We start from the raw sequence: 22,470 nt of genomic DNA, 5'->3' as shown, positions 1-22,470 counted from the left end.
CGTTTTTAACATAAGAAAGCAACACGTGGTAAGGGAAGATCCATTTTTCTATCATTTACGTTATAACCTTTCTTGCGAGGAAATCAATTTTAGATACTCGAAGAGCAGACAGTATGTGGTAGTAAACACGTACAAGGAATACTTTGATTTAATTATTGGGATATTTTCTATTTCATACAGTATAAAGGAACAAACATGTTATTTAAAAAAATTGTTTATTCTTATTATTACAAAATACTTTTTATTTCTTCTATTTTCTTTAAAGAAGTCGTGTCCTTTAAGCAAAGGCGTAGTGTGTACAGCATAGAATATAGCGCAAGTAATCCAAAACTAATGGAAGTCTTTTAAAATTAAAGAGTTTATGTAAATACCATCAAGATAAAAAAAAGAAAGAACACTTTGCATAAGAAATGTTCATACTGTATTACTTACTATTCTGACATCAAAAACGTAACAAGAAACGTTGCAAGCATTCTTTACGAAGTTTCTGAACAACAATTAACTGAACAGTTAACCGGAAACTTTTGAAATGTTTTCAAAAAACGTGAAACAAAATGTTGTATAGAACGCTGAAAAATCTAAACAATACATAAATCTTTATTACTCTTAAAAGTTCACAGAACACGTTTGAACAGATAAAATTAATAATTTCAGTTTGTTCGATTCCGTACCGATACGTTTCAAACAAAATTATACACGTAGGTTCTTCTTACCATAAAAACAGAAGCTTAAAGACTAAACTTACAAAAAGCACCTCGGCAGCATATTAACTTAGTTAACGTCGCATTGTTAGAATTAGAACAAGCACCTATATCATGAACTAATCTAGGTCGTCATGGTTACAGATCGATGATGATCATGAACTTATCAAGAAATCGATTATCACATATTTAACCTTACATACGTCATTGCGGAATGTTGCACGAGCTTTTTTCGTTATATTGGCTTACCGCAAAGTTCGTTCAGATTTTTAAGGAATTTGATCAACATAAAAGATCCTATTGAAAAATTCTTCGCTGAAAAACCTCAAAGGTTTTGGAAGGATGAAATATTCAAGTTGCGTGAAAGATAGAGAATGATTGTGCAACAAAATGACACTTATAGAACACGAATAACTGTAAATCGAAATGTAAATCGGAACGAACTTCCTAACCCAATACGCATATTATTCATATGTTTCATCCAATTTATAAAATCGAGCAAAAGGTATAACCAATCGTGTTCACTCTCGCGATGCACAACTGCAGGAGACAGATTGATTACGATCGATTCATTCTGATTTTTGAACGTATTTTCTCTCAAAATAGGTGTGCGTATGTGTGTGTATGAGTGTAAAGATAGCGACGTGATGATTACGACGCTTGAACGGTTTCATGATGTGTAAAGCGATATAACTTGACTTTTTCAAAATATGTTTGCAAGTTCTGTCGAAAATGCGTGCTTTCAGTGTTTCTTATGTCTCGTACCCTTCGCTCCATTGCACTTGGCGCCTTTGGAAGGGAGATCTCAGCGCTGTATAGCTGTGTAGAGGTATGCGTCGAGGTGGTGAAATGTACAATCTCTGCGGAATATTCCAGAGGGTACGAGTTATTGTCGCGGGAACTGTTAGCTTGGCCGTCGCATGGCCGTCTGGAAACTCCAAGATTTATAAGTGTCTCGGCTATTGAGCGAAGAAGTGGCGCGTGCAAGTTAAAAGTACAGGGTATTCCAAAGCCGTAAAATTACTCTCGTACCACCTGAGTTCTGGCACATGGATAAGGCTAAAATTCTATTTCTGAAAAATAGCGATTGTTCTGGTGCTTGCTGCATCGCGTTATAACACTCAACACGGTGGTTTAGCTACAACGCTACTGGCAACCGTAGAGAATAAAACCCTCAGGGAAAAAGTAAAAAATAAAAAAAGAAAATTTCTTCCATTATAAATCTTCTTAAATTAATTTATGCGTCCCAAGAATTGCTGCGAACTAAATTCATATTTATGGTGCGCGATCTCGTTATTTTTCTGCAAGTTGCGCACCAGATTTTTAACAAATTTTGCCATCTATCCTGGACATTTGTACTACATAATTTTCGTCAATTAACAGTTCCTTTGATAGTTTACACCTATTATTGCGTTTTGTATAAAATCAGTAAATGTGCCAATATTTATGAACCATCATAAGAATTGAAAAATTCAGGGTGATTCTATCTATAAACGTGAAACGCAATGAATAATTAACGACGAAAAGAAGTACAAAAAGTATGAGGAATAAACAGAGAAAAGAGCCAGGAAAGGAGAAGAAATAGAAAATACAAACGACTATCGATCGCAACGATTATCCTTCTGTGCAGTTAGAGTGCATCGAAATAGAGAGCATAACGGACACAGTGATTATTTCTCCTTGGTTGCTGGCAATTGGACTAGATTCATAACCACTGACATGGTGTACGCGCGTGTCTATGTGTGTGTATACGTGAGAAATGTTAGACGAGAGTTGCCTACAGGTGGTCCTGGGCAAATCAATATTCTTTGCCTGTATCTGTGAATACGTGAGTGGCCTGAATGCTCTTCGCAACACGCAGTACCTAAATCCACCCATGATCATGATATTGCACGTTCCAAGCACCACCACATGCCTCGCCCTAAACAGGGCTGTGTATTCGCAACTAGATACATCTTATGTGTTTCATGTAATTACAAAATTTCAACGCACAGCATTCAGGCTTGCTGACTATGAGCATTGTGAGGGGATGTGGACAGAAAGAAGGAATATATTTACGCTATTACATTGGTCTGATTTATGGGGTTCTTTCGTGTCGCTGTGTTTGGTCGATGAAGCGTGAATTTATCATTTCTAACAATTATTTTCTTATAGGTGCGCTTTCTTTTGATTCTACTTGGATATTTTTGCGTGTCGTTTGATATTTAGAAAAAAGAAATATATTGCTGAGACCATATGAAGTCGTGCGTCGCGTTGAAGATGCTTTCAAAAATCAGTTATATCGATCGTTCGATGATTGGTAAAACGAAAAATGATAATAAGTATTGCTTGCGAATATTTTAAATATTTAAGAAAAGAGCCGCTGTCCTATCTTTGAGGAGTGCGAATGTTCGAGTTCGCGTGTAATATAAAACAATCCAAATATGAACATGTCTTGCGGGGAATTGCTCTTTTCTATTGCTACGTTTCGTGGATCAAGCGCGAAATTAGTATCCCTAATTATTATTTTTGTACAGATGTAAATTTTATTTTAAATTGATCATATTTGGGTGATTGTTTTGATATATATATGTAGAAAAATATATTTACGATTAGTATTAATATAAATATTATGATTTACAAGGCACCTTTCTGTTATTGTGTATTGCGGATAAGACACGAATTTATTATCTTTCTTATGAATTTAGATTTTATTCTTAGCTGGTGTTATTTTGCTAATATCTTTTTGGTGCATATAAAAATAAAATAATATATATAATATATACACATATATATATGATAATAATAAAATAAAAGAACATGTCTATAGTTACTTATATGATTTGAAATGCTTTTGTGTTGCTGTGGATAAAGCTTGAACTTATTACTGATTATTTCTAGATCTGGTTATTTAGTTTTAATTGATCTTCATATTTATTGCAGTATGAAACAGAATTTGGAATATTGATTTGTATGTTGATGGTAAAATGAATTGTTCGAAATCAATGCAATACAAAAGTTAACATACTAATTGAACAAATTTTTAATAAGTATCGATAATTTTTTCAACTGGTAATATAAGAAAATAATTTTGTTAGTAATTACATTATGATTATTTTCATTGGCGCAGTGTGTGGAACATTGATGGATGCGATGAAAAAGTTAAATTAAAGTTTTGTCGTGGAAATCTAAATTAATTTAACGAGAACAGAATATCTTTGTTAAACTTACTGTTACCATGATATATTTTGATCTTGTTAGGAGATCAAATATTCATATATGTAATCACAGTGGTAAAAATTATGACAAAATGTCTTATACCCTGCCATAAATATTACTATCAGAGATACATACAAAAATTCCTCATTAAACGTAATCACTTCCATCAAAAATCCACATATATGGTAACTTAGTTCACTCTTAAACAATATTACGAGAACAAAATCTGTTGCAAAAACAAATGTTTCCTTTGTTATAGACTATTTTCTCCAAATATATATAATAACTAAAAAATATACAAATTTTCTAAACTAAATCATAGGTACAATATGCGCAAATTATTCAAACGATGTGGCACTGATAAGGGGTTTAAATTCATGGAAATGAGCGGAAGTGAGTAATGCTCGACATGAAATTATGCTAAAAGCAATGGAGCCCCGCTGAATGTCATGTCTACAAATCGCACGTGCTATCAGAATCCCAGCCAGTCTCTTCTTCGACAAGATATTCCGGATAACCAAGCGCGAGAACGTCCTGTCGCGACAACTCTTGCAGATATGGATAGAACGATATCAGTTTGTACTGACTGATACACTCGACTATCCATTCGTCGACGATTGCTATGGCACGAGTCCGTTTGTACCATTCTACGAGAAGGAAAAGAAATGAAAAAAAAATAATTAATAGTTGAAATTAGATAGTTGAAATTTGCATGTTATTAGTGTGTTGTTGATATTTTGCTGTTGCGAGCGGTTATTTCAATCGGAACTTGTTTTAGTAGATAAAAATGAAATATAGATATTTCGTAGAACATTGAAGTTACTGTAAAATTAGAAAAGCATTTTGGTTAATTAATTATTTTCCTGCGCTTGTTAAAAAATGATTTCCAAAAATCCTTTTATGACGATGAAGTTGAAAAAACTATCAACGAAATGAAGAAAAAGTTGTGCAAGATAGAGAAAGAGTTGTGCAAAATAACGACGAATCAAGAACTTACAAACTGATCTGACATTTAAATGATGTCAGATCAGTTTTTCTGATCTTTCTTCTTTTGACAAATTTTGCACACACACAAAAAAAAAAAATCATTAAATATAATCAATCAAATATGATTCTCAACTTTGTATATCAGATTATATTCAAGATTTATATATAAGATAATCAGATTATCTTAAGACGTGAGATTATTTTTTTACACAATTATTCATACACATCTACAATAATGATTAATAAAAACAATTATTAATTCAATGTTGTCTCCAACATAATTTCATAACATTTTTACATTGAAATCATTCTTTTTGCATATTCTTACCTTTTTAATTAACAATATTTAATTCCATTGAGAATACGTTTACTCGGCATTTCACTTTTAATTTTGATAAATGTGATAATCTTACCAATAATTTGGAATTCATGAAGGTCGGCCTGAATCAAAATGATCTTCATCAAATTCTTCTCAGCGGCTAGAGCGCATAACGAGTCGACCACGATGGCACCCGTAGCGCGTAGCAAGTCCTAAAAGAGACAATATCAGTAAAACTTGGCGTGTATTCAACTTGAAACGGCATAGCAAGATTGGATGGTCGGAGGAACATAAATAAACGCCTTTCTTGAATTGGGGTTTCGATGCGAACTATTCAACCATAATAATACGCGAAACCTTTAAAATTTATAAGCGTAATTTAAACGCGGAATATTCTCGGATAACGATACTCTCTGCTTCAAATTTGATATAGTTTTACCTTAGTTTCTTTATTTTCCTTGTTATACCTTTCTTTTCTATTTTCTACTATTTTTTCCGCAAGTTGAATATGAAAAATTTGTGAGCTTTCGTGGCACAGTTGCTCATGCAAGAATTCAAACGCTCACCATTTGTGAATATATTACACGTTTTATACGAAATGTCGTTTAATGTCACTAGCACCGAGATAACGAGACACGACTATCACGAGTACATTGGAGAAATTTAAAACAAAGATAAAATTGTTATTCAATAGAATGCTTATTCTTTATGAAAATATTCCACTAAAAAGAGACAAAGACCGTGTCGAAATTTTGAAGATATCTTCACTGATTAAATTTCGTTTGAAACGTTTCGTTCGCAGCAGACGATTCTGTAGAGAAATACAAATGTAACATTCTTTATTCGTTCTCGCGCTATAAAAGGACGAAATGGAAGAAATATTCTGAAAAACATGCTCACCTGATACTGTTCTATAGAAACGTTGACGTACGGTTCAATACATAGAAAGCAGAATCCCTCGAATAAACCCTTCTCTCTGCATCGCGATTTTCGAGGGCCTTCTTCGAGAGTCTTAGAATCTACCACTTCGTACGGTTCCTCGTTCACTAATCTTCGCTCCTTTACCGAATCCACTACCCACTGATAACTCACGATCCATTTCCTATGGACTATACCCTGCAGGTATTTCAACGTGTTGCTAGCTCCGTTATTTTTGTCAGCTTTCACGATCACGTGTGTTACATCCTTATCGAACTGAGCCAGGTATCTACCGTCCAGCATTTGCGTTAACTTCTTCACTAGATCGATTTCATGAATTGTCAGTCCGCTGCATACAAAACAGAGCCTCTGTCTGCTGGTATAGTGTGCGCGTTGAGCGATATTTTTCTCAACGCCTCGAGCATTATTTATACTTTTAACGATATTATCCTCACTGTTATTTATAATTTGAACACCTTCCTCAATGTTATTTGTACGTTGAACAGTGTTTTCCTGAACGCTTCGATTCATATTTCGCTGAATGGAATCCTTCGTCTGCTTGTTAGAGGGTTCATTCGCGCGAGGAACAAGCTTCGTGGCGTTATTGCAGGTAGACTGAAGCATTTTCGGGGTGCTCTGGTAGAGAGGAGGAATGCTGATCATGGAATTTGGAGTTCTGATATTGGTGAGGCATCTTCCGGTCGCCGACTGTAGAATTTTCGCAGGCAATGTTTTTTCGAAGGTCTTTGAAACCGAGGACGACGATATCACACTCCTTTGCGTCGAATTGATCGCTCCCAAACTGAAGAAAGTGATACCAGTTGCGTAAAATTGCTCGATTTGATATGCAGAATATTTTTTGATTGCGGATATTGGAGGATTTAGAAGGGTTTAAGGAATTGATGTGCTGTGTGGCTTTTCATAGCGCGCAATATGTCAAATGAAAAGCGATCTTCGTGAAAATCGAATAAAATGGAAATAAAATAAAATGGACGATATGTTTTTTTCTTTTCTTCGCTTTTGAACAGAAGTTTCTAGTTAATGGACCTTTGTACGCGATGTTAAATCACATAGAACTGAGAAAGCTGTGTTTCTAATTGCAAAAGTAATTTCACGTGAAGTTATTCTGTTTATTATATTTGTAATATTATTACAAATTATTGTTATCATAAATATATATTTATATTATCAGTTGTAAAACGTTATTAAAGATAGGAGACTTCATTGCATGCTTGAATTTTAATCAACAGATAGATTTAAAGAAGGTAAATTAGGCAGCTTCGATGAAAGTCTCTTGATCCTCGTTCCAAAAAATAATTATTTTGTGAATCATTGCAAAATACGAATGATGTATTCATAAAGACGTAAAACTCTATGCACATTTTAATCTCAGTAAACAAACAGGTAAATTTGAATTGCTTCAATGGAAAGTTCTTCATCTTCATTCCAACTAGTAATTGTTATATAAATATAACACTTATTACAAAAATTTGAACGCTGTAAGAAAAATTACGTTAACGTGTAATGCTGTTATTGAAATGCATAATGTACCTTTCAAAACTGAAAGAAGAATGGACGTTACGAGAGACTCGTGTTACTTACTTTTTCGTCTTTGTGTTAGGAGTGTTCTCGACAACGTCGTCTTCTTCACCCGAGTGTTCGACGTCCTGGATATTTCAAAGCAGAGAGTGAGTATTTCAGACTGCAGGGTCTTGTTTATCTTTAAGTAACGGATGGACGATAAAAGTTATCAATTAAGCACCGTGAATACTAAAGCACGAAGCTTTCTAAATGATTGTTTCGAATTACGTGAAATTTCAAAATTACGAACTAGTGACACTCAAATAGAAATATCAGCGGGCGGTTGAAGAGGGGTTAAAAGAGTTATTCGAGTTTCGCAAAGAGAAGCTTCATAATCTTCTAGACAACTTTTAGGTTTTTCCGTGAAGAATTTATTAGTTTAGAGCAGTCTTTTTAGTTTCTTCATAGGAATCTTCCATAGAGATTCATCGTCATTCATTTTTATTTATAGATCTTCACGGTCAGAAGTTTATTGAGATATTTCTTAAATCTTCTTTTTTAATTTGTATATAATTATAATTTGCGAATTGAATAAAATTATTTTGAAATGCACACAAATTTTAAAAGTAATATTAGATTAGGAATGACTATAGCGTCTGACTATATACGGTCTTCTTCTACTCCCTCTATTAAATTTCGCTTTATAATTAAAGAAAAATAAATAATTTAGATTAATAGAAGACCTGAAGTATCATATTCTAAAATAATACTATTGCACTACAAATAATTAGAAATATTGCACTAAATATTACTATAAATTTTTCATTTGTCCTACAAGTAAATATATCATTTGATACTTTTTATAATTTCAGAAAAATTATAAATTATTTATTATTTATAAATTATAATTTATCGATACTAGAACTTCTCAAATTTTGTGAAAAATATGTGAAACTCTTTTAACATCGCCGTTTTCTATACTTTCACCTAAAATATTAATGACTCTATGTTAATCATCAATTTTCGAAACTCATATACTTCCCGTTCACGTACAAATCAATATAAATCTATACGTATATGAATCTTTCATAAAAGATAAAGAGACCAACCTTTCCATCTGCGTTTGAGCACTTCTTGTTACGCTTCGGCGTCTGTAGAATCTTCTTTTCCATTTCCAAAGGCACGTTAGAATTTTTATAATTTTTCTCAAACAGATCCATCTCAAATTGTTTAATCATCAGATCATGTTGCGTGATGTCCATCAAAGAATCATGTTCGGACATATCCTTAATTGTAGAATTGCTTGATTGTAGATGCTTTTGAGAAGAAGTTATTGATCTCTGTCTTAATGATTTATTTGAAATACACATCGATTCGTTGCCGGATGACTTGAGTGAATTTTCTTGTAATCTATTCTTCCTCGAACTATCACTACCCACATTTACATATATGGGAAGCAGTATCTCTTCATTCTCATTGTCACTATCGCACAATACACCAGATATTTGCTGGCTATTCTCCTTATCAGATCCATTAGAACGTACGCACAGAACATCTTTACTCGACGAGTAAGAACTTTCAACACACGATCTTGCTGATTTAGATTTTTTCTCGTAACTATCTATCTCCAAACACTCGACCGATTCTCTTCTAGATTTTCTGTTCTTCCCATTATCGTCCTCTATAATGACTTCTTCATAGTCTGCATTTGCTATGATATCGTCGTAAGTATCCGCCTGTATGAGTTCCGTTGTTTTGTTTCGTATATTTTTAATTTGATCTATCGTCAATCCAAAATCAGGCGATTCCTCGGCAGCAATCGACGAATCCTTAGGCTCCAAACTCTTCCTCCACTTGGATCCACTGAAATTGGTTCCTTCGTCGCTGTATCTACCAGCGAAGTCTAACTGCTGTCTACACTGCAGCGTAGACAGTTTGTTGGTAGATTTGTCACGATCTGGCGAGCCAGACTTCAACGAAGCGTTGTCTTTAACCGCGCGAGACGCATTCATCAAATTAGAGGAATCACGAGTTTGCTCCAACTTACCTTTCTTTTTGCACCTCTCGTCGACCCAGTTGTGCACGATCGCGTTCCACTCTCCGTCGCTAACTTCAGGAGAAACGTCTCGTTTCCGCTTGGTCGTTGGAGAGACGCCTTGAGAGACAATGTCCGGGGAATCAGTGCTTGAACTGGCGATTGGCAAAATTCTCTTGAACACCTTCTTCTTGTTTTTTTTTTCGCTGGCTGCAATATTTGAGCCAGAGCTTACCGGTACGATTTCCGTGTCTTTACTGCTACGATCGGAGGACTGACAATTTTCGCCTAAATCGGTCTGGAAGAATGGGACTTCTTTGTCGTTGTTCCTAATGCACGTGACCTCTGACGAGAAACTGTGATTGGAGCAAACGTCCTCCTTGTCGCTGACTTTAGACTCGCTTTTCATTCTATTAGAGAACTTGTCTTGATTATCAAATGTCTTCCTTTTTCTCATTGGCGTACGGGGAGAATCGGATTGATCTGACATGTGTAAGGAACCTCCAGAGACAGAGACTTTGTTGGTCTCTGTGTCAGGTTCAGTTTCGTGGATCAGCTTCTGGGTCTGTGAAGTGTCGATCGGGAGGGATTTTAAAGAGAGGAACTGTAACTGGGAGTCATTTGCTGATGGTATCATCTTTACGGTATTCTTGGTTGATGTATTATTTGATTTAGCAAACTGTTCGTCACGTGGTAAGAGATATGGTTCTTTATTTCCACTCAGAGATACCAAGAGTACGTCTATATCTGGGGATTTATTTTCAACACTGTCAGGGATCTCAATAACTGAAACAATTTTCTCCTGAATTTTTTGAGGCGGATTTTCTTCACGATGATCTATCTGATTATTGAAGACGACCGCTTCAGTTACACTACTTACTGTCGCGACAGGTTCTGCTTCATTGCCTTCGTCCTCATCTATTATCTGTGTATCGTTCAACGCGATTAGTGCATTGTTACCAAAGCCATCTTGAATTGTATAATCCAGCGTGTCCAATATATCAACCGGATTACACGGTCTTTGTAAATGGAACCCAGGATAATGGCCCACCATCGCTTTCCGTTTGGTTGTTCCCAGATACAAGAAGGGAATTCGTTTTCTGCGACGCTTGAAAGTTTTCCCTAGTTTCCTGAACGTGACCAGGGACACATTGCACCCGTTGTTCTCCAGCCTCCTGTTTGCAAACTTGGTCGAAGTGGCAGTCAAGCCTCTGACACGTTTACCATCCAGTTTATCATCTGTAGAAGCTCTACGTTTCTGTGTTCCAATTGCTTCCTCCAGACTTCTCTTATCTGCACCAACGTTTTCATCAGCCTGATCACTTTCACGCTCAATCTCAAATCTCAAGTCTCGTCTAACAGCCTGCAGACCAATACGAGAATCAACAATCGGACTGGGAGAATTATTCAATTTAAACTCTGTACTTTTTCTCTTCAGAGACAATCTTCTGTGATGAGGCGTCGAAGTTTGCAAGTTTGAGATAGAATCAGCTTCATCGATCATCGTAATCTTTTTCGTTGGTGTCGGAGAACAATTTTCCTCATTACGCGATTTATCAAGCAGATTCGGTCCACCTTGGTCACTGTTTGATTTAACTAGCGATGCTTGAGAAAATATCTTATCTCGATCGTAGAAAGGCGTATCGAATAGATCGACGTGTCGTTTTGTAGGGAGCATCGTTTCCTCGCCATTATTCGTTTGGTCCGCTTCAATGCCAGCTCGTGAATCCTCGTATGTTACGCCGATAATCTCGTTCATCTGACAGGTGTTCAAATATCGAATGTGCACCTGCCTGCCCTCTTCTAGCGTGATAAAGGATTCAGTGGTCAACTGAACTTTCTCTGACATCGATCTATCCTTTCTATCCTTCGGGGACAACGCATCTCTCGCGCCAACAAAATCACTTTTTGCCGAACTTTTCTTCCCGTCGAATCTTTCGTCCACGGCGACATTCGCGACATCTTCAGCCATCACCGACTCCTTTCTTTTCCTCGTTCGTCCATTACCTATGTCGTCGACAACTTTCGGCTTCACATTTTCCTCTTTGTTCAGGTTCGCCGTAGCTTCATCCACTGACCGAGATTTTCCCTTGTTCTCGATGCTCACGTTCAAGGATTTCAATCTCTTCTTCCTCGTGCGCATCTCTTTGCCAAACTTCTCTACAGAGGACCAATTCTTCTGCATGCTGGACAACATGTCACAGGGTGACGTCCTGTTAACGTCTATGAATTTATCTTCGCTCTTTTCCTTACTATCGTCAAACGATCTCGTCGTCCTCGACGTGCTCGGCCTCGGATTCATCGTATCAAAGTCCAGCTTTGACGAAGCAATCGCAGTCTTCGTCTCTGTAGACGTCCTGCGATCGCTCGTATTGTTCGAATCGCTTTCGTTAATCCTCCTCCTCAAAGATGTCCTTTGAACCTGTCTGTCAGATTGACTAGCGTCATCCTTCATCCTCGTGTCAACGTCTTTGTCAAAATTGTCGATCTTGATCTGTGGATCGTTTTGAGAAACTGAGATAATTAACGTGTCGTTAAAATCGTATGTTGGAGACTGTACGATTTCAGTTTTATAAGGATTGTCTAACGTTTCCTGCTTGGACAGATCCTCCAGCCAGGTTGTTACTTTGCCCTGTACCAGATTCCCCTCTAGAGAATCGTTCGACTTATTTATGTCAGACAAAGCACATTTTGACAAGTATTTCGTGATAGCGCCGTCTTTCTTCGGCGTAGATTTCGTTCTGCTTTTCTGTGATGTCAGGTTTTTCCGAGGTCGATTTCTTCTATTTTTGGAAACGGCTTCCTTCTGTTGACTGGTGTCCACGTAAGAACAGCTCGGTTTGATCAACTCCTTTGTGTCACATCTACCGAATTCGGTATTACCTGACGATTCGCTTTGTTGTGTGCAGCGTGGTCTCGATAAATGAGGCAGTACTGAAAAATGTATTTTGGATTTATCACGGTCTTGATAAAGTTTATGTTAGAGAAACACCTGGGCTATTTAGGACCGTAAATGTTGGGTTTCGTGGTTAATATTTTGAGATACAGAGTTTCTTTACATTTATCGGTAAGAGAGTCTTGGTTCACGGGCTGTAGTAAGTAGTAAAGTACGCTATTTTAAAGCTTTTCCGAGATATTGTTAATATAGAATGTTCGAAATTTGTATTAAAATCTCTAGCAAAATATCGTCCAGCTTTAACCAGAATGAGGAATTAACCAGGACAACACGTTTTAAATTTGCACTAAAACCTAAAGAACGTTTCAAATTTTCATTGAGGTTCTAGGTAGAAACGATTAAATCTTGATGAAAGTATGAAGCAGAATGCTTTAAAATTTTTATTAGAATTTATAGGGAAATGTCCCCCATCTTCATCACGAATTGAATGTAACATTAATTTTGACTGGAGGTAAAGACAGAAGTTTAAATTTTCCTCTTGCCGAAGTCTCAGGTAGGGGGATAAATTATTCTAAATTATTAATAAGTTTTAAATTCAATGAAAAAATGATCATAGAATTTTATTATGAAATTAACTTTCCAATGCTGAGGGATATTCAAAATAATTAAAATAAAAAAGAAGAGAGATAATACATTTTTTTGCCATTCTTAATTTCCTAAATCAAATTATAATCATTTTGGATCAATTACTCGAGAAAAAAGATTTAAAGGAGGGAATTGGAATTTTAATATTTGCAATAAATCAATTTGTACTTTTGAACACTCGAATCCTTGAAACGCTTGTAGAAATGAAAACCTGTTTAGAGAGAGGAAATTATTATGATAGCGAATATCAAGTGCGGAAAGTCACGCGTCGAGGCGTTCGATAGCTTCACATATTCCGTTGATTGTTGTCCACATATAATTTAATTACTGCGTATAATAAATTTATCTTGCGGTGCAAACATTCTTCATTTATCTTCTTCCACATTATCGCGACTAAAATATTAACGCTATTCTGTATTTTACCAATTTTAAGTAAATTTCCTAATTAAATTAAGGCTGAAAATTAAAATTCTGAATTTTTTAGGGATCTAAACAATCTTGCAATTTATTTACAAAATTAAAATATATTCTAGAAATATTAATAACTTACTAGGTCGTGCATTCGAAATATATGTACCTCGGAATCTCTTTCCAGCCTGTAAAGTCCACTCATAGTGAAATTCAAGGAGATTTGTTTGGCTTTACAGAAACTCATGTACGTGTATGTACATGTAGCAGAGAATGCAAGCACGTTAATGCATTTGAGAAAAGTCAGAGTTGAGAGCATGTCACAGCAAAGAATATTAGAAAATTGACCTATGACCTGTGTCTCGCGAAGCAGGACATGCTGAGCTGCTTTTTTAATTATTAAATATGCGTAACTTTCAAATTAAAGTTACTCGAATAACAGCAAGTACGTATATCTTTATAAGATTAAGAATTTAATCAAGAATTTAATCAAGCGCTTTAATTGTTCCGATAAAAGCACACTTTTGTTACAGAGATAAGATTTTAAAAACGTGTTCAGAGTCATTCTTCAGCTTTTCAGAACCGAATTTGATCAGTGTGGCAAATTTGGCTTTTCATTATTATTAATAGAAATTGGTTATTATTTATAGTTTCAATAGAAACGGGTAATAAAATGAGAAGATAATAAGAAAACAAATAGAAAACTATTATTTTCAAAAACGTCTCTGTTTAAAAAACTAGTATTTTTTAATTAAGTCCACGTTCGAAACAAGAATGTAAATCGATTGCCAATTCTCGAATAAAACATTTTCCTATCATCTCCCATGTTCTACATAAACCATGCGAGTAATAAAGCATTATGAGAATCTAGAGAAAAGTAACAAAAGATGAACATTATGAATAAAATTTGAAAGCAACAAAACTCAGCAAATTCTCTACGTTCGATCGTATACCAGAACGTAAACGCAGAGTGCTCGTAAAACGTTGAAGTTTTGGATACCATCGAGATGCGTCGCTATACCAAAGAACACTAGGACCTAAATTTTTGAAAACGTTCGGCTACACTACAGGTGAAACAGATAGGCAACTCGAGTGAACATGATGTTGTGGCACATGTACCAGCACGTGTACTTTAAACTTCATGTTTTACTTAAGACTGCAGGGAAAAAAGTTTATCGCGGCGGAACGTTAGTTCCATTTAAACGTATTGATCTGAGAAATTTATCGTCTTCCCGATATTTCTTTCTCGCGAATTTTTCCTACCGTTTTCTATTTAACAGGACGATTGATGTAAATATTATATTTTAAATTTCATAATCGAAATTTTTTTCTTTTTTGAGCATAAAAATTATAAGTCAGTTATAGATAGGCTCCGTTTTAAATCATTATTATTATACAAGATATTTAAAAAAAGAGAAAATACTTCTAAAGAGTTGTGTTATGAGAACAACTATAGAGAAATTTCATTTGCATTTATGATAATAGAACTTTGCATACAGAAGGTATTTGTTTTGCATATTATATTATGTGTAATACTGTGTACGTGATAATATATTTATTTTTTTCATGAATAGAAATTTGATCTCGTGTGTTATATCGTGTATTTCATGGGCGGTTGAGAAATAAATTACACCATAAAAATCATTGTAAGATATATTGTAATGTACGAAATTCTCGAATTTATCGCCCAAATATAGCAATATATTATTGCAGCGTTATTATTGGATCAATTAGGACTGTATATAGTGTATTAAGGTGATTATTATATAAGCCTATTCTTTATATAATTAATTACATGTAGAATTATCTTACTTACGATTATTTATATAACTAATTATTACAAAGGTATTCCTCATAAAAGATAGATTTTCGTTTTTTTGCAGAAAGGTGTGAAAAATACAATTTCTCTGCACTTTCAGAAAATATACGAACGTGTCACTTCTATTGTGATATTCTATTGTGATACTTCAACATTTTATCATCTTCTTCCAACGAGTATACTTGAATGCCAAACAAAATGAGTCATCTACTATAAATAAGTTTGTCTTCATCTAAATATTATCTCCAATATCATCAATCAGAAATTATTTACAACAAATGTGCTCAAATATTTTTTCATCAAATTTTGAATATTGTTATACTATTATACGCTTATAATAATTAACATTAAAACATTCTCTTTACTCAGTCAGTATCTTTATGTCGAGTGTTTTGATCGTACATTTTTTATTTCAACGACGATATGTAATAACAATCTCATTTATAGAAGAATGTAGTTTTCAAACATCAGATATCATCTACGAAATATTGTTATTATCTCCTCGATAAGGCGAAAGTACTTACTATAGATGCCTGAATCCGATTGCACCGCTTCGATTAGTTTCTGCAGTCCATCAATGTATAATATCATGTGTTCGTCTTTAGAAATGCTGCGACGCTGTATAGCACGGTTGCAGAGTGGACAGAGAGCATTTTTATTTTGCAATAGCGTTTGAATGCACTGGCGACAGAATCGATGCCCACAAAGGGTTCTCACTGGCTCAGATATGGTATTCAAGCTGAAACAGAAAGGCACATAATCCATTATATAAGCAAGCTTTGAGTATTTCAAATAGAATAAATAATTAAATAAATTTAGTAAAGACAACAGTATATGTTAGGATATTTTAAATTCACAAAATTATTTATTTTTGAACAATTCATAATCAAAATGAAATATCTAATAATCACTCAAGTAAAAATGTAATGCTATAAGATCAATAAAACTTGATAACAGATTCTAATAAATTGAGTATATATAATGTTTGATATGCGAAGGCCACAAAATGTATTTGCACACTATTGTATGCATTTATATACTAATTAATTAGGTCCAAGTATATTAAACTTTGTATCATTTACTAGTACTTTCATATGATCACAAAAATTTGATACTATGAAAATAAAATTTAAAATTTAATAAAACTTAATAAAAAGATCCGTCATTGGAAAATAAGAACAAATAATTCTTGTTGTTACTGTATACAAAATATTAAGTGCAATATAATATAATTTTTCAATAATATTTCAATACAATAATTTCTTTATGGAGAATGATTTAACGTCATAAAATACGTGGAATCAAATAACATTGCCTTTTTAAGTAAAAGAATTAAATAATAGTTTTTCAAGTAGCCTTTTATAGGTATATAAAAATATATGAAGAATGTATGATCAAATATTTAAAGAACTTCAGTTCTTAACTTTATATAAAATATCAGTTGTTGAAACCTTAATTGTATTCTTAATCTTCTTGTATGTATTATATCGCATTCTTTTATTTTTTTGTATATAGTATGCAGATATTATATTAGAATCAGAAAATACAAAATTTGATCAGTAATAGATAAGGTTTCATAAGTGAGCAAACTAACTGTATTAAAATTACATACATAGCGTAAAGGAATATAGAAATAAAATATAACTATCTCATTAAATGTATATTAAGTTGCTTTCATTCAGTCTAATTACTAACTAGTCTTCCATCATAGATACAAAATGAAAACTATTATATTAATATAATAAATAAGCATGATAAAAGATTAATAATGGCCATGAATTTATTAGAGTCCATTTAAATGATGAATTCAACAGTTTCACGTAATAAATTAAAGTCAATATGTCTTTAACAAAACAATACTTACGGTGCAAATGGAATTAAAAGAGATGGTTTGTCAAGTCAAGAAACTAAACAAATATACTTATCTCCTTCTATTTATTTGAGGTTACTTGAAGCATAGAACATTGAAAATACTGAGTTATAGGTATATAACCTATAACAGAACTTCTCAAAATGAATTGAATCTTAACATGAACATTGATCTAACATGTATTACACATTATGCGTTTCAAATTTATGAATTATTCGCTTTTAAGTTACTTCATAGATTTTGATATGACAATTAAAAACTTACCAAATTGTGCATTGCAAACATTTTTGTATATTTTTAATTTCCTCTGCTAGTTTGTCAGCAGTAATGAACACTTCTTTCACCATCTTTTCCTTTGTTACGAATGTCACATCGCGAATGTCTATCACAACTCGATTAAATTCATTTCGTTTAAATATATCAAAAGCGCGGGATCTCGTAAAACTTTTTCGTTCGATCTTGCCATTGTTACAATACAGACTACTTGTGGATCAAATTGTCAACAGGTCTTCAAGATTTACTTTGAATTTAACCACGTGCTTGTGATGGCGCTGTGATCAATTAATCGATATATAGAATTAAAATTTTTTGTTATATAATTAATATATTCAATGTATTTAATTCGTATTTTTCAGACTATGAATACTTTATGATTAATCTACTGAATTCGTATTCGTGTTCTGATAAATGAAAGATTTGCATACGTTTGTCAAAATTTATCTACATATATAGTTACTTTGGATATTAAGTTCGTTAAAACTTCATTGTAGTCATAGTCTAAAATATTTAATCATATCGTGTAATTAATGAGTAATCATACAAATCATGAAGTACATATAGTCGCATTCAGTTTATAAAAAATAAAAAGTTTGTATTATTTCTTCATTCAGAATTTATCGATACATCCTCTGTATACACTTTTCAACGACAGAGTGCGTTGTTGTATCAAATTTCGATACTCGATAAAGGCGGGAAACCATACAGTAAGAAGCTGTATAATTGAACGGGTTTGCCGGGGAACGTAATCGAATCCTTTCGAATAATATTTCCATTTAAATTGATTCCTGCTGATTAAACATCTTTGCAAAAACTGTGTTGTGAAATTGGTCGAGAATACAGTTTCGGCGAATCACATCGCCAAAGGTATTTCTTTATAATTTACTGATAGTATAACCTTTGTTTAATTTACCATTTCGCTTTTCCAATGACGCCATTGTTATGATACAAACAAATATAATTGTTACAAAATCACAGGGGTAAACATGATAAGTAGATTCTTGTTGACTTTTTGATTTTAGTCTTAGTTTATGATTAAAAAGGAATATTCTGATATAAAATAGCTAAAAATGGAAAATAATCTGCTAATTCTAGCCGAAGATATAATCGTTAAAACAAACAATATTTTAATATTATCAAAGCTATATTTTTTAAATTACGAAAAGTGTGGGGAAATATATGTTTAACTTCAAAATTAGATAAAAGAAGAATTTTAATAACATAAGAATTTTAAAACATTGCTGTCATTATATAAGATAAGAAAAATATAACTTATCCTGTTTTTCTCCTGCAGTCTTTGTTTTAAATACTCGTTTAACCCGGCCAGGATGATTAATCAAAACCGAATACTTTTCTTTTACAGAGATTGTCGTACAAATGATTAACCCAGCATCGTCAAGCTTAACCAACAGACAGAAAAGACGATATTCAGCGTAACATGAGCTTCGCAGAAACGACTTGTTGATGACGTTATGGGGTGGATCTTCCTTGCCAGTACTTTACTCTTTTGCTTATGCGGTAAGTCTTGGCAACATAATATATGAATATTCTGCGATATATGTATTAACGTGCAATGGAAAAGTATCACAATTTTCAACGCAAATGTTATTTTTGGAAGAAACAAACGATTGTTTTTGGTGCCAAATTTGAATTCGATGTTAATGGAAAGGTTATAATTGGTGTTTGTTCTTGCATTGGTAAGCATTCTTGCAAATGACTACATTTGATAACCGTTTAATAACTGGTTACTACGTGAGGTCCATGTTAAAATTTCTTAAAACGAAAAGTTATTATTTTGAAAAATTTAATTCAGTCAAGGCGGATTCAAAGCAGTTGAAGTTCGTTCCTCTGGGATTAATTACGTGTACGCTGCGTCTACGCGATAAGGAAGTTCAGGAAAGGAATTACTGTTACAGAGTGCATCGAGCGTAGAAATTTTGTTATGAACACGGATAAAGCGGAAAACTGAAACCAATCTAAATTTTCCATATTTTAAGTTCCACTGAACCGTATAGCAATATGTTTGCTTTTAAATTAGTCTGAATTTTTACCTTTGATGAATTTTTTACAATTATATATAAAAGTTAGAAAAACGTGTACTAGAATGTAGGACGATAAATTTTAATTTTTAAGTAATGGATTTTGTTTATCTAATGTGATTCATATATAAGCAAACTGTATAGCAGTAATTTTTTTACCAGTGAAGCTTCAGTTGAGTTATTTTATTTTTCACTCGAAAAAAAGTATATGATACCGTACTTGGAATGGTATACAATACGATTGCGTATATTTTTGACAGAGGAATACCAAATTACGCAAATCTATTTTTCTTCCAATATTTTGCGACATTTTGGTATGATGAAATTAATGTTTTTGTGTGACCATCAACAGGTATGCATTAACGGTGCCGTGAAAATTTCAGTGACAAACGTGCGAACGTTCCGGGTGAAATGAATTTCATTTCTATAACACTGCAAAATAGATTTTTTTCTTATCTTCTTAGCGGTTCTGCATGCAAATAAACTGGCACTGAGAGATTCTAGAGACCCGGTAAATTTATTCGGCGATTATACTTATCGGCATGGCAAACGAGGCATAACGATCTCTTTGTATGAAAATCCAAGTTACGCTCGCGAGAAACTTTTCTTTATCGAATAAATTTACTTGGGAGCGAAATCAACTGCCCTCGCAGTGATTAAAGGAGCACGATCCTATCTACCAACAACTTTCCTCCCCCGATTTACCTCATTACGGTGTGTACACCTAACGACTTTGTAAAGCGTCTTCAACTTGATGAAAAAATATGTCGCATATCTTTTTACGATTTTTTAATCAAATTTGTATGTTTTGGATATTTTATAAAAGCTCAAAGCTATGAAATTTCCCACGTGTAGCATTTGTATACATAAAAATCACTTCTACGAGTTATTTGTTCTATTTATAACATTATTTTTTATTAACATCTATGGTGATACATTTCTGTTCATTTTTATCTCTTCGACTTAACTGTACATGAAAGTTACATTACTGTTAACCAATTCCATTTTTCTTTTCGTTCGAATCAGAAAGATATACAAATACTGAATGTTCCACATCCAAAATACTCTTTGAGTACTCATTACTCTGTAGTACTCGTAATGATCTTCTCAAAGTTCAGCAGGTTCTTACTAACTAGTTAGTTGCACTTTACGTTGCTTACAGTTCCAAAGTGTCATATTGTTTCAGAAACTTATCCCAAATCTCACCACCAGAACGATTATTATCGACTTTATCAATAGTTCAAGCACACACATATACATACTATTGTTAATAGATGCACTAGTAACAGTTAGAGTTACTTCTCAACTTCATCACTTGTCTTATCATTCCTTAAGCTACTTAAATGAACGTTAGCTGTTCACTGCCTTAATCTCTAATACATTTCTGACACTCTGAGAGATTTCAATATCATAGATAAGAAAGAGTAGACAAGAAATAAAGATGAGTGAGAAGAAAAAAAGGACGTGGGAGATGAATGAAGGTGTCTTTTATCAGATTCTACATTCCATCTTCACAGTATCAAATTCCATTAATCACGTGAAAATACCACTAAATGATACCAATTTTTGATATACTTGGATCCAATTATATTCAGCACAATGGCGTATAAATACCTTTTGTAGTCACTATATAAGCTTGATATATAATAAAAATAGTGTATCTTAGTAACTGAATTATTAAATCCAAAATAATTAATGGCTAAACTCATAACAATCGTTCAAAGTAACAATAGCAGGCTAAATTACAAAATCACATTATCTTGTCAGTTTCTTTCAACAAACAAAAAAGATTAAATTATTATTTAACTTTCACAGTAACGAGTTAAGTATCTTCGCATAATCATACAAAACTACCTACACATAAAACTACATATTAAATCTCATAAACAATTACCAAATCAAATATCAACCAGCACCAACTATCGTAAAAATCGTCAGATGTATACACCGTCGTAACAGCTCTCTTTTTAACTTGCTCCCTCGATACGAAGGCGATCCCAAAGATACTAACCCAAAAAGTGTACAATAATAATTTGATCGGCGTATGTTGATTTTTCACGCTGCTTTGGATAAAAAAAGCGGCGGGATTGCCGTTGCCACAGGGCGGTGGCGGCGCGGCGGGGGGCCATGGACAGCCGCAGGCTGGTTCGCCGAGCACCCCGGGCCCCGGCGGTGGCACAGCTGGCAGTGGCGCGAGCAGCACTTTTGGCGCCGCTGGCGGCAGTGCCTCTGGCCCTGGCACCGGCGCCGCCGTTGGAAGCGGCGCTGTTGGTTTCGGTGTGACCGGAGGAAGTACCGGCGGTGGGGCCGGTGGTGGTGCCGCCGGTGGTGGTCCAAGTTGGTCCGGTGGCCCGACTCGTCGGGGCCGAGGGTGGCGCGACTGGCGCCGCGGCGACCCCACGCTGATCAAGGGACTCTGGAAGTCGAAGGGACCTCTAGGTAAACCTTCCGTTCTGCATGACTTCTGTACATTTGTTTTAATCGAGATTCAGCGTTGCCTTAGCACAACATCTCATTTATTATATTTCTTTTCCAATTAATATATATTGCCGAATGTTGGTGTTTGTATATAGTTAATGTTTTATTTTTGCCTTTTATTTGGAAAAGTTTGTAGAGAAATTTTAGGTAGATCAAGTTGATATGTTTTTGTAGCATTTTCTATGCGCCGTTTCTTTGCGTGAGTTTGCCTTATTCACTGAATAGTTTGGCGAATGAATTCTTTGAAGTAGTTTTTGTAGGTTTTTAACGATATTCATATGGAATATTTTGTCATTCTGTACGGACTTTTGCCTTTTTTCCATTCTTGTTCTTTCTCTTGTCTGTCGTATGTGATGTATT

General features: G+C 34.2%; 2 protein-coding genes across 3 annotated transcripts in view; one reads left to right on the top strand and one right to left on the bottom strand.

Annotated features, from left to right (window-relative positions):
* LOC138183205 (uncharacterized) overlaps positions 1-22,470 on the top strand; it is a 96,988-nt gene that overhangs the window by 65,836 nt on the left and 8,682 nt on the right. The window contains exons 1-3 of one of the 2 annotated variants that reach the window (XM_069119873.1): positions 18,337-18,460; positions 18,957-19,111; positions 21,712-22,071. In XM_069119873.1, coding sequence (XP_068975974.1) covers positions 19,066-19,111; positions 21,712-22,071 — 406 coding nt within the window. In that variant the 5' untranslated portion in view covers positions 18,337-18,460; positions 18,957-19,065. Of the gene's footprint in view, positions 1-18,336; positions 18,461-18,956; positions 19,112-21,711; positions 22,072-22,470 lie in introns of those variants that run through there. The other variant, XM_069119872.1, reaches the window with a different exon arrangement.
* LOC138183200 (breast cancer type 1 susceptibility protein homolog) lies at positions 2,776-17,828 on the bottom strand. The gene is made up of 7 exons (XM_069119859.1): positions 17,582-17,828; positions 15,972-16,186; positions 8,754-12,613; positions 7,726-7,790; positions 6,106-6,925; positions 5,300-5,417; positions 2,776-4,546 (listed from the first exon to the last, which is right to left on the bottom strand). Exons 1-7 carry the CDS (start codon positions 17,662-17,664, stop codon positions 4,353-4,355), a joined length of 5,355 nt encoding a protein of 1,784 aa, XP_068975960.1. The 5' UTR covers positions 17,665-17,828; the 3' UTR covers positions 2,776-4,352.

This window comes from Bombus flavifrons, chromosome 9, assembly GCF_040668555.2.
Source record: "Bombus flavifrons isolate JBK064 chromosome 9, iyBomFlav1_principal, whole genome shotgun sequence".
NCBI classification, from domain to species: Eukaryota; Metazoa; Arthropoda; class Insecta; order Hymenoptera; family Apidae; genus Bombus; species Bombus flavifrons.
This window is presented reverse-complemented; position numbering and strand designations above follow the sequence as displayed.

Excerpts from the sequence above, each read along its gene's own strand:
- LOC138183200 (XM_069119859.1), bottom strand. The coding sequence starts at position 17,664 with ATGGTGAAAGAAGTGTTCATTACTGCTGACAAACTAGCAGAGGAAATT. Across the intron at positions 6,926-7,725 it reads CCTAACACAAAGACGAAAAA|TTTGGGAGCGATCAATTCGA; the intron begins GTAAGTAACACG and ends CACTTTCTTCAG. Across the intron at positions 5,418-6,105 it reads TTTCTATAGAACAGTATCAG|GACTTGCTACGCGCTACGGG; the intron begins GTGAGCATGTTT and ends TGTCTCTTTTAG.